The sequence below is a fragment of the Oreochromis niloticus genome, linkage group LG8 (assembly GCF_001858045.2).
Source record: "Oreochromis niloticus isolate F11D_XX linkage group LG8, O_niloticus_UMD_NMBU, whole genome shotgun sequence".
NCBI lineage: Eukaryota > Metazoa > Chordata > Actinopteri > Cichliformes > Cichlidae > Oreochromis > Oreochromis niloticus.
Genome location: NC_031973.2, coordinates 14240201 through 14253225, shown reverse-complemented (window position 1 = coordinate 14253225; position 13025 = coordinate 14240201). Strand labels below are relative to the sequence as shown.

At 41.4% G+C, this 13025-nt stretch overlaps 1 protein-coding gene across 5 annotated transcripts in view; it reads right to left on the bottom strand.

Moving 5' to 3' along the window:
* Nucleotides 1-2351: 2351 nt before the first annotated feature.
* dnmbp (dynamin binding protein) overlaps nucleotides 2352-13025 on the bottom strand; it is a 48848-nt gene continuing 38174 nt past the window's right edge. For 3 of the 5 annotated variants that reach the window (XM_005471272.4, XM_025909675.1, XM_005471274.4), the window contains 13 exons: nucleotides 9906-10117; nucleotides 9644-9743; nucleotides 9175-9322; nucleotides 7776-7793; nucleotides 6547-6746; nucleotides 6238-6368; nucleotides 6032-6136; nucleotides 5715-5843; nucleotides 5289-5624; nucleotides 4561-4752; nucleotides 4266-4464; nucleotides 3512-4179; nucleotides 2352-3336 (listed from right to left, as the gene is read on the bottom strand). In XM_005471272.4, coding sequence (XP_005471329.1) covers nucleotides 3151-3336; nucleotides 3512-4179; nucleotides 4266-4464; nucleotides 4561-4752; nucleotides 5289-5624; nucleotides 5715-5843; nucleotides 6032-6136; nucleotides 6238-6368; nucleotides 6547-6746; nucleotides 7776-7793; nucleotides 9175-9322; nucleotides 9644-9743; nucleotides 9906-10117 — 2624 coding nt within the window. In that variant the 3' untranslated portion in view covers nucleotides 2352-3150. The remainder of the gene's footprint in view (nucleotides 3337-3511; nucleotides 4180-4265; nucleotides 4465-4560; nucleotides 4753-5288; nucleotides 5625-5714; nucleotides 5844-6031; nucleotides 6137-6237; nucleotides 6369-6546; nucleotides 6747-7775; nucleotides 7794-9174; nucleotides 9323-9643; nucleotides 9744-9905; nucleotides 10118-13025) is intronic. The other 2 variants (XM_005471273.4, XM_013269446.3) reach the window with 2 other exon arrangements.

The window sequence follows — 13025 nt, the reverse complement described above, 5'->3', positions numbered from 1 at the left end:
ACAGACATACAGTGCATCCGGAAAGTACTCCCAGTGCTTGTTTCACATTTTGTCATGTTGCAGTCTTACAACGCAGTATTAGGGCCACATTAAGAGAGATTACAGATGTTTCAGTGTAAACTACAATGGCTGCTATAGCCTCTGTAAAATGATTTGTGGAGATAAGTTAGTGAAATCCATCCATCTGTCTTTACTTTCAATGATCATGATCTTCAATGATCTTACCCTGCTTGTTTTGTTTTTAGGCAATTTTATTTCCTGCCTTTTAGATCGCTCTTGCTGCCATAATTTTGGACCTCATTCTTATAAACCCTTCCATACTTTAAGTTGTTTTTTGAGTTATTTAGCTTCAAATTCTCCTCCGTGCTTGTCTTTGCCTATGTCATGCATTTGTATCCTTTACTGGACCTTCACAGGTTCTGCTATATTAATTATAGTGTCCAGGGTCTAATTTTCTTTTTAAAAAGAAGAATTAAAAGCACTACATTTCATAAATATGGCAAACCAGTGTCGTTGTAAAGTCTGCCTGTAGTGCTCGCGAACAATGGTTTCTATTACAGGGATGGTCTGGTCCATGTGTTCTTGTTTGTCTATGTTCACACCTCCCAAAACCACTTGGATGTCATTGTTTGATCGACTCAAAAAATAAATAAATGCATAAATAGATTAGTTTGTGGCAGACAAATTAAAAAAGGGAAAAATGCACATGATAAGAGCTACACACAGTAGGCAGCAGTGAGGACGCAGCAGGATGTGAGGAGGATGTGGCAAAACTCAAAGAACGAATCCTTGGGTCTGGTCTGCAAGGACACCTGCCAGGAGTGGGCACTTGGGAAAGTCCCCCCATAAATTCTGCTGGAGTGAAATGTATGTGATTTTCCACACTGGGAGAACTGGGTGGGCTCCGGTTTGGGTGGAGCAAGTGGAACTGGAACTAAGGAACATTGGGAGAAAAAAAAAAGTATATATTTTTTGTGTTTATGTGTTTGAGTGAAAGTACAGTGGAAAGTAATTACTGTGTGAAAGTAATCACTTTCAAAGCAGTTGTTAATTTTGTAGTAGTTCCAATAGTTTTTTCATAAAACACCAGGGTTTGTGATCTCCATCAGGGTTCCTAAAATAAAGAGTATATGATGAATGAGAACGAGGCAGTGGTTGCATTTAACCACAATTTATAAGGGACGCATACCTGCAGTGTTTGTTATGTCACAGACCCAGAAAGTCTGAGTATGTGGTGAAAGGATCTTCCCCAGTTTGAATGATGAAATAAGAATTCCAGTCCAGATACTCATACCCTTGTTCTGTCACACTGTCTCTCCATTTTCAATATAACAGTCACAAGACACGAGTGGACAAAAAGTATATAAACTATAGCAGAGTTATCAAACTTTAAAGTGAGCTCAGATAAGCAAAATAAATGCAAGGCACGAAAAAGGTGGATATTCTTAAAAAAACAAAAAATAAACATATATATCCTTTTTTTCCTGGAAATTGCAAATTGATACTTAACATACAGAATTTGGAGGAACATATGTTGCCCTCTAGCCGATCCAGATGTGTTATTTCGATAATGTCTCAAACAAACCACATTCTGCACCTGTTAGAGCGGCATGGTTTATAACTCTACAGATGAGAGCCAATTTACCACATGTGATACTATTTTATGTGAATTAAAAAAAACACAGACAGGAGTAGCAAACCATGTTGCTTTCAGGAATCCAGCAATTGGTGTCCTACATTCATGAACACAGAGCACCGTTGAAAGACGACATGATGCAACACAGTGACAAGTTCAAATTTCATATTTCCTGACTGATGGGGGTCCATCCTGGCCCCAGAGTTGTATTTTATGTCATATGTCACTGTTGCTTTATATAAATCTCTGTTGATTGCAGTGATCAGAAGAAGGAAACCAGTCCTTTAAGTTTTACAGAGTTCAGAATAGCTGGTTCGGATGCCTCCTTCTGTAACTACAAAGTCTACATTAGTTTTTTCAATGTTGAGATTTCTATTAAACTTTATTAATTTAGCAGATGAGCCAAATCAGACATATTGATTTCCCTCTCTGGATCAATAAAGTTATTGTTATTATTAATTAATTTAGTTTAGACAAAAATTTTGAGATCTGAATTTCTGACTTATTGATGGCAAAAAAAATTTTTTTGCTTTCAGAGGCAGAAACAAGCGTCCACTCATCCATAGCTTTATGAGGATAATTATGCATTTTGGAACTGTGCTGTTTTGTTTGTGTGCCTGTGGGAACGTAGCACAGATTACAACACTGTAATTCCACTGTTTACTAACCCCATTGTGCCTAAGCTGACCAGAAAAAACACCAACAAACATTGTCATCATTTTTTTCAGCTGAGCTGTTTGTTTTTTATTCAGTGATCACTTTACAGTGGGTACAATACCATCTCAATATACAGCATCATATATCCTATAAAATACATGGGAAGCATGTGAAGAAGGGTCCAATCAGACTGCAAGTCTCCCTCTCCTGTTCTCTTAAAGAACCAGTTTACAGGGAGTCAGTTCACCCAAAAGTTAAAAGGAGTGCTTGTAAACTATATGACGAATGTTGATTTCAGTCCAACACCCCAAACTCCTGCTGATGGCTCTGCAGACACTTCAAACGTTGCCTCAAACACTGATTATTCAACTGAATGTTATAAATTCATCTCATAGTTACCACTACAGTGGTGGAACAAACCACATGCAGGAAAAAAGAAAAAAGGAGTTAACACAGTGTCAGGTCAGTCTGTCCACATACCACTCAATGCTTTAAGAGTCAGTCTGAACCAAAAACATTCACATTTTCATTGCAATCTCCCAATGAGCTGATCCTAAAGACTGTTCTCGTAACTGAAACCCCAAAAAAGAAATATGGCAAGTTTGTTCCAATTCACAGGGTTTTTTTTCCCACCACAGGAAACTGAGTGGGGCTTGGGGAGCGTGCAGTTTTTCAGCAAGTAAAAAAATAATAATAAAAAAAGAAAAAGTCTATAAATATAGACTTTCAGGGGCGGTTTGCAGCACTGATCAGACAACACTTCACTTTCTTGTCTCTTTGTTCTGTCTTTGCTCACAGAGTAAAACCTTCTTAATGCCTCTTAAAGTTCAGTCTCATTTCTTCCCCGCAACATTTGTTCATGTATATTCGGATTTGCGTATATAGTTGGAAGGCACATATCCTCGCCGCCCGCCCGCCTCCCCCAGCCACCATTCGCTGTTGCCGTTCATGTCCTTGAATTCGAGAATTCGCAGTCGCTCATTGGCTGAGATGCTCAGTTCATTGGCGCAACGGGCAGTGAAGGAGTAGAGGGCATAGTAGATCTGAAATGAACAAGTCAGAGATGCCATTAGTGTTTTTGGTCACTAGGGGGCAGCAGATCTTTCCAATACAACTGGAACATTTGCCTATTTACACATCCAGTAACGCCTGAATGACGTCGGCTCTTTTGGCATCATAAATCAATTTATAGAGACATTTGAGCAAATAAAATCTTACCTGATGTCCGTCCACTTCACTCTCCTGTTCTGGTTCTGGTTCTGGTTCTGGCTCGATGTACTCCTCTCTGGAATAAACAGGTTTCTTCTGATTGCTGCTGTCTCCATTTCTCCACTGATATGAACTGTAGCTTTTGTCCGTGTGTCCATACCGCTGTGAGCGATTGTCACGTTGTGAAGAATAAGAGTCTGTCTCAGAGAGGTCCGACACCTCCTTGTGTCCGCTTGAACTTCCGTAACTCGTGTCGTACGAGTCTCTGTGACTGCCCGAGTGCCGGTAAGAAGGCTCTACTTCTCTGTGACTGGAGGTATTTCGGTGCGTTTGATCTGAAAACTCCTTGCGGTTTGAGGGGTTTCGGGGTGAAGAGTTCATGGAGTTGCTCTGACTGGCAGAGTCGGGCTGGGCTATGTCTTTCTGGTGACTCTTACGAGATGAGGCGGAGTCCAGCGACGGCTGTGGGGATGAATGGCTCTGGGATTGCGTAAAGCTGACAGTGGCCGTTTCCTGGTTAAAGGTCAGCGTGCTGTTGCTGTTCTGGCGGGAGAAAACAGGGGAGGAGCCGCCGTAGCCCGACTCATTGGACGACTGGCTCTCGATGGAGACGTCTGAATGGCTCCTTCGTGGGTTGTAGGGTTTGAGGAAGGAGCTGTATACGAAACCCGTGCCGACTGGAAAACAAGAATATCAAGATTATTTTGCTGCAACATTTGGCTGAAGAGTATATCAATTAACGTAGACAAAAAATAAATACTACCTCCATTATCAATTAGCCAGCGGTTCTGGCTTCCCATGGGGTCCTGCTGCTTGATTACACCCACAAGGTCTCCCTCTTGTATAGAGACATCCAGATCCTGCGCAGCGTTAAAATTCCTATCTGCCTGGTAAAGTTTCTCAGGGCCAAAGCGCACCAGAAGTTCTGCACGGTGCTCGTCTGTCTGCGGGACGTGGCTGGGCTAAAGGATGCCAAAGACATTAGTTTAGATCATTGGTAAAACTCCTTTGTTGTTTTGTTTGAATAAGAAATGAAATGATGTCATAATTCTACTCACAGGTCCCTGGACTTGCTTTTTAGAAGTCTGCTTCTCCAGAGTTTTCTTCTCAAAGGGCTTTTTTGTGGCGGCGGTGGCCGGAGGCAGGTTCTCTGGGCAGAAGCTAAAGCTCTGAAGAAGCTGGAGGACTTGACTGTGCTCTTCTTGAAACTGTGAAATCAGGTTGCTCCCTGTGCCAACTTTGTTAGAAAACTGGAGATAAAGGTAAAGAAAAAAAAATCAGAGTTAAAAAAAAAATATATATAATTATGTAGCTAGGTGTGTGTCCAAAGGATGCGCAACTTCCTAAAACATGACTGGCCCAGAGTACAGCCCAACAGCATTGGATGAACACAAGGTTAGGACCAGAGATGGTATATGTAATGCAGTACCTTTCTGCAATGCACTTTTAACCCTATGATGATTAATTAATCAGGATATATGATGTTAATTTGTATCACATTTGCTATGTCAGGTATTTTTTTTCAATTTATTGCAAACTCTATTCTACTCTGAGCACTCAAAGTGCATATTTCTCACATCACGCACATTCATGCAGTTCTTTACTCTGTGCATTCAAATCTAACATCCACGCACACTCACACTGCATTTAGACGGCCCGATCACAGTCCTGAGCCACATCTAAATCTTTTAAACTGTATTTTTTACAATAAAGATACCCAAATGTATTTTTATTAAGAAAAAGTCAGATTTATGCTCCTCCCACACTGTCATAAACAAACACTCACAACCTGTAGGAGTGGCTTCAGCTCTCCCAGCGTCGTCTTCATGAAGTCCTTCTGGGCTTGAGCGAAAGCCCTCACGCAGCCTGTAAAAAGCTCTTCTGCCACGCCGTGGAACTTCGGTAGCTCGTCCAGAAGTTGGGCGTTGAGCGCTTCGTAAGTATTGCGCGTCACCTGCAGCTCTTCCTGGGTGCGTCTGTCTTTAAAGCGATCGGCGCGCTCCTTGCAGTTGTCGTAGTCCAGCAGCTTATCGAAGCGCTTCTGGATGAGTTTGTGGGGCCCGGCAAACATGAGGAGGAGCTGGGTGAGCGGGTTGATGACTAAGGCCTCTGTGCGCTCCTTCTGCTCGGCAGATGATGGGGACAGATAAGGTATCATCAGAGGTTGTGCTTTCACAGTGTAAGTAACGGTAAGGAGAAGAAGAGCACTTACAAATTCTGTAAACTTTTTGTCGCTGATGTAGCGGTGAGCTCTCTGAAATCGGTCGGGATCCAGCACACTGCGCTCCGTGTAGATGTCACAGAAACTGATGGCTGCCAGGACCTTCACAGATGCTGATTCCTGATGACAGGTGCATTTTCACAGTTATTATACAGAATATGAAAAGAAAAGATATGCAGACATTGTATTTTACTATCAAAATGTCTCAGGTAATACGTCAAACACTATGCAAATATGGCCTACCATCATTTTAAACACTGCCTAATTAAATAAATGCTTCAGTTACTATTAAGGTAATGAACTCCTACCCTGATATGCTGCAGGTACAGGGAAATGTCTCTGATGAAGGACTTGATGAGTCTCTCTTGCAGCCTGAACCTTTTTTCAGCTTCATCAAACGCTTCATCTTTAATCTGGGGAAAACACAGAACATTAGATCAAGCATTTTTCAGACAAGCGTGCTCTCATCTGCAACGTTCTCTCCAAACACTTCCGCTCACAGCGGGGAATATACCTGTGGTGAAATTCCTGTGAGTTGCTTCAGGTGGCTGCTGACGCGGTTCGACTTCTTGATAATCGAGTGCATGCTCAGCTTGGAGATCTTGTCGATGAATGTGTCTTCGTCCCCTTTCCTGTACTTCACCACTGTGGACAGCAGAGGGAAAACTTGAGCCGTCAAACCAGCGCTGACCGCATATTTAAGAACCCGATAAGCACAACTCAAGCACAGACAAAACAAACTGACACCTGTGACTACATTTTGAGCTTGCCAGAAATACGCGAGGCCAAAATGTGGATTTTAATTAACACCCGGGTGCTTTACCGAGATCTTTTCGGCGCTTGTACTCGTTGATGTTTACGTTGATGTCCTTGACGGCCTGCACAGCCTTAGTGAGCTGGGCCCGGTCGTGGTGGCTCTCCGGGGTGGCCCCAAGCAACTCCGTCAGCAGCAGTGGGTAACGCATCACCCGCTGCACCGGCTTAATCAAGAACGAGCCCAGGTTGATGTAATTCGTTTTACCCCTGAAAGGGAGGGCAGAGACAACAAGCAGCGTTTGGGTAAGAGGAAAAATAGAACATGTTACACTTCAGCATATAAGCCACAGCTTCCTCCCATGTACATGTCTCAGTATGATGGCGATCATGTGGATAGGACTATCCAATGATGTGTAACCATCACCACATATACATGGACTCTGATGATGGCAGGTATCATAGCAGGGGAGGCAGAGGAAAAAAATTACTTAGCTTTAATGCAATCTACAGGACTAATGTTTCACACAAGTAAACCTGAATGGATGAATTAAGACAGCGAAAACAATTTAATCATTTAATTTGGTTGTTTTCAGCTGGAACTACATTTTTCTGGGTATCGGCTTCAATTTTTAGGTGAGGTGTCACCAAATTTCACAAGCTTATGACACTGATTACAGCCTGATTCTGTCCAACCTGCAGGCCATAAATATACTTCAAGTGTTTTGTCAAAAAATATAAAACTCTGCTGCAATTTTAGTCCAGGAGATGGCATTAGATGATCATAGAAGCTTATTTCCACCACTGATAATACCTTTTTTTTTTTTTAAGTTATTTTGTTGAAATTTTGAGATAATAACCCAAAGTTTGGACTTTTGAATGACAAAAAAAAGAAGAAAAAAAAAAAGGTTTTCTTCAGTAGTGGAGGCAAGCTTCCATAATTAGATCATTTTTTAATCAAACTCTTTCATCCAACCACCGGGAAAGAAGAGGATTAAAAAAAAGACACTGAAATAAACATTTGTCTGCATAGCAACAGTAAACAAAACACATGCGCATGCAAAACACAAACAACGCAATATTTTCCATTTTCCAGCTCAATCCAGAAAAGGAAAATGGAAATAATTAAAAGGACAGATGGTTTTAAAGTCCTCCACACTCATTTTTTAGCCATCGCACGTTGTAAAACACACACATACACAAACACGGATCACTTTTAACAGGTTAGTTAGCGACAGTCATGCTGTCAGAATGATTCTCATGCTGGAAATCAGGACAATACTCGTTATGGAGACTTACCACTCGAGATAAATGGCCCTGTTGAAAGATAAATGGAAAGAAATAGAGAAATGACAAGAACAAGGTTTACACCGTGAGCTTTAGCCTGAACCTTCAGGAATGTTAAAATCTTAAACCATAGAGTTCATTTTTGTATTTTGCATACTGGTCTATACATATTATACATATATTTGGTATATTGTAGCTTATATTTGTAAATACTGGCATTTAAGTGTAACGTATTGTTAATCCCACTATGGGCCCTGGACCCGGAGCGTCCCTAGTTTCGTCTCTGTTCACTTCCATAGGGCTGAGACGACAATAAAGATCTTTGACTTTGTCTTACGATCTGATTAAAAACTAAAGGGCGAATCGAAACGAATGAGACTTTGAAGCCAGCTCCACCCGCCGTTGTTATGGTTTTGTTTGGTGGATTCTCTTTGAAACCTGGACGGATGCCCAGGCTGGCAGTAAAACTTCAGCGCAATCAACAACCACGGGCAGTTTCTGGAACAGGCCAGCACACGTGACCTTTTCAAAGCCTTGTATGTTGCAACATATTTAAAAAAGAGTGCTAACACCAAGAGAAGGCTACCAAGTTTTTAAAAAAAGGACACTAACAACCTGTTGTCAACAAGGACTTAGCAGAGAGCATAGTTCAGGCAGTACAATGTCCTCTTTCCTTTTGTTTTCCAAACACAGCCTCCTTTATTTCCCTTTAACATCCTTCGGCCTAACACAACCCGTGTTTATCTTTAACTTTAGAGCAATAACCACACATAACAGAAACGCGCCAGTGTAAACTCAAGTATCTGAGTCACTTATGCTGAAACTGGACAGGTGAGACCAGGTAGAGCACATTTTTGAACTGCTTCACATAACTCAGATCTACAGACATACAGAGCACTCCCTTCAGCAGTGACTAAAAATGAGACGTCTCTCTCGTCTTCGCTGATTAAGCAGCTGTTTAGTTTACAGATGTACTAGAAAATTAACTTCACTTCCATAACTCGCCTACGCACTACAGTTCAAAGTTCAGAAATCGCTTCCACAAGCTGTGAAGTAACAGGAAAGCCCCAACGTATACTATACAAAATTCATTACATAGTATATTTAGTATTCTTTTTCAGCTTTTCAGTTATAAAACTCATTTAAATCCAAGTATGATGACCCGGTGATATTATGAAAATGTTTTTTTTTAATAAACACATAACGTAATAACAGAGTTTCAATCATTTTTCCACTTCTTGAACTCACTCGGCAAACACTCGGTTAATGTTCCACTGAACCCACTCTTGCCTTTGTGTTTTCATGCTCACACAGCATGTGTGTTTTCAGTCACTCCCATGCAACATGGCTGAAACTCAACCTACAGAGTGAACCTTTAGGGGTGCTTTTTGTGCGTGTGTGTGAGACTCACCTCAGTCTCTTTAGACACTCCAACACGTGGTGTTGGATGCTTTCGTCTTTCTCGTAGGCCTCCAGCAAAGAGATGGCATCATCGTGATTTTGGCAGTAGAGCTTGTAAACCTCCTCCAATTCTACCTTGAAGTCCAGGAATACCTTACCTGAGAGGGAATGGTACAGAAATGCATTATAAAAAGCAAACTGTGCAGGAAGATGTCCATTCATTAAAAGAAAAAAAAAATTAAATACACAAAGATTTTCTGTAGAAACATAATTCTTCTTAAAAATCGCACTCGCACATTCGCAGATTACCTCCTTGATGGCAGATTGATTTTTAAGTGTATTCAGAGGCTCATTCGGTAAAATTCAACTAGGTGACAGATTTGGATTAACTAAAGCAGCAGAAAAGTACAAAGCATAACACGGAAAAGAAGGATCCTCTTTGTCGAACCTTTTTTTGTTTTTCTTAAATAACAGTTTACCTATGGAGTCTGTCTCGTGCAGTGAATTCAACAGCCGCTGTGACAGGTCAATCACTGAGCTGATGTTGCCAAAGAGCCCCTCGTAATCCACGTTCTTCACCTTCGGGAAGACAGAACGTGTTAAAAAAAGCAAAAATTATTGTTTTTTTTAATTGAATATTGCTCCACCAACTGTCCCACACACACCTGCTTTATCTTGTATTTGCTAAACTCCCTTTACGTCCCTTCATAACTGGAAACACAATGTTTACCATCCTTTTACCTGCTTCTGCTGCAGAGGCTCAATGATCTCCTCGACACACATTTGAAGGTCTTTGATGTAGTCCCTCTCTGTCTGCAGCAGCTCCTCGATGACCTTTGACCTCTTCTCTAGCATCCTCGTCTCTGGATCCTCAGAGCCCGTGCTGGGGGTGGGCGTCGTGGAGACGGGGGCGGACTCCAGAGTTTTAGGTTCAGACGGCAAAAGCGTCATCTCTGCAAAAACAGGAGAGCGTTCAAACATTTTACATCAGTGTTTTATGATTTTGTCAAAATAATATTTTAAAATCTAGTTCTTGGAATTTTTTTGTTAAGAGGTGAATTTCCTCTCCAGTTTATCACTTTCTGCTCTCGTGAAGGTGACAGAAGAGTCAAGAGAAGAAGTTTCCCATCCCACGTCTCCTTTCATTTGTAACCAAACACACTCTTGCCCACCCACCCGGTCTGCCCGCTGCTCTTCGTCGCCTAGCTTTTGATCAATGTCTCCGCTATCACTCACGGAGGCCTGATCTCTTCGGGAGCTCAGGACTGGAGGGAAAGCCTTATTTACGCACCGCTGCTTTTTATGAATGGGCATAAAACTGGAGTGGACTCGAGCCTTTTGTGTGCAGGACAATAGTTTGCAACAGCAACTACAGACATACAGGCTCTAGGGGACTTTAAAGATGAGACAGTTAGCGAGGGGAAGGGAGGATGAAAAGATAACAGAACTGGTGGGTGATGAGAACGGGATCCACACACGTACACACGTACGCTGAACCCACGCTGAACCCATTGCAGGTGGAAGACGCATGCAAATCCTTCAATCCCACAAAGCAAAAAATAAACATCGCTGCAAGTCCAAGGTCCATTTAGAGAAAGAAAAAGTGTTAGTGTATGAGCACCGAAATTATTCATTATGCATTTAAACAATTTAGCCATTAATGTATCATCTGATATTAGAACAGTAAGAAATGCAAATATTCCTGTTTGCAGTGTGGCAGATAAAAATGATTAAACAGCATCAAATAAAGGCATATATTACATATTAGATGTTTACATTAGTGCAAATGTACATAAAGATTTATTTCTTCCATTTTTGGTTTTTTTTTTTAATTAACCCTTAAAATCTCACCATTTCTCTCTCTCCTGTACTATCCGTTGACCCTGCTGGGGCATTAAAGTTTTACTCTCCCCTCTAGGTATTGGCTCAAGAAGAGGAAACGCTGAGTAGATCCAGAGTGTGGCGTATTGGACCGACCGACAGGGTGACGTCACCCTGCCTCCACTGACAGATGCTTAATGAAGTTAACTCTCCTTACCCTCATGTTCCTCAGTGCAGCAGTATGCCACACAAACACACATTCAGACCACAACAAAGTCATAGTCTTGCGTCACATCCCTAACGGGACTACAGATTATCTAAACTACCTTCATGTTTAAGGAGTGTTGAAGATGAATTTAAAGACTCTGGAAAACCTTTTAAAAAGACAAAAAAACTGGATAAATCCACACTTTGTAACTGCAGCGTGTGTTTGTGTGCACATTCCTCGCCCTCCTCCTCACTCTCCTCACGTGACGGGGCTAAAGCTCGACTCAAAGGAGCTTTTCTCATCGCTCACACCCATGCGTCTTCCCACCCGCGAGAAACTAGTTCACCAATTAGTTTTTGAAAGTCACACGGTGACACAGTCGGGAGAGGAAAAACAAAAGGCTCCCGCTTTAATTGGAAGCAATCGGCTCATTCCCACATTTGATCCTGCTCACACAAACGCGGCGATGACACATGCTCCACTTCACATGTTTTTCCATACGCTTCTGTTTCCATCGCAGCCGACTCGTGAGGCCGCCAGACCGGATTTTGACCCACTTGTGTGGAATTTTATTTTTCTTTGTTGTGTAAAATAATGCAAAGAGGGTTTATTGTAGGCCTGCTTTAATGGCTGCGAATACGAGCCCAGAAACAGGTCAAGAACAAGTCACTTAGCAGTAAACTCAGCCAACAGAAAACACCCTTACAACAATAATTCCATATCTCTGTATGGAATGAGACAACTGTGATTACTGCCAATAATCAGGCCGATCCCTCAGTACAAACAGTACATGTTATAAGTAATGAGCTTTCTCAATGATTTTAAGCCAGATGAGTTCTGTAAAAGAGTTCTTTTTAATATAAAAAGGTCTAATTTTATTCATTTTACATTCATTTTACAAACCAGGAGACTGGGAGGGGGGTTTCTGTGAGTTACATTCAAACACTGACCCGGTTGCATTAAAAACAAACAAAGACTTCCTATTAAAGCCCTATCCAGGATAACTAATATGGGACATAATTAAAAAGAAATCTTTTTTTCTAAATGTCCTACAGAAATACTTCAGAATCTGCTGATTTTGGAGCAAAAACTGCCATTTTTCTGCACCTTTAATAAAAAAAGAAGTCCTATATACAGAAAGACGACTGTAAAAACATGACAAGAAGCGGTTAGGGCTTCTTTTGAGGACAATAAATGGTAAATAATCCATGACTTCCTGATACTAAATGTCTATTTCCACAGTCAGGGCTCACAAAGGCATGGTGTCACTATTTGTGATCAACAGGCTTCAACGGGTGAAATTGGAACAGGTGGAGAGAAGAGTTGAGGCCTGTCCTATAAAACTGGTTTACTCAGTCCTGTATCTTTATATCTTTGCAGAATAAAAAGTTTTCCTTCAGTTTCATGCTGGGATGGTTCTGGGATTTACTGAGTAAGCTTTCATGGAAATTCAGTGACAAACCTCCGCCTTATGAATCACATTCAGCGCTGAGCTTATAGATAAAAGCACAAATCCTCAGCAGGGAGTGTACGTCAATCAGCAGCACTATCAAGTGATGTAAGACAGACACAGCTCTTGCTAAACTGCGCTGTCAACCTTCTGTCATCCGGGGTGACTCACACATACTTGTTATGTGAGTGACACAGTCACAGCTGATACATTAGAACGGGCCACCATGAGTTCAGATATCAGATGGAACAAACAAAAGGCAACTCTGTCAGAATTCCTGGGTTAAAAATGCACAAAAAAGAGATTCGACTGGAGAAAATTCCCAAGTAGGCTAAATATAAAATACAGAAAAGACACAGATTTAATTTCACAGCCCTTTATC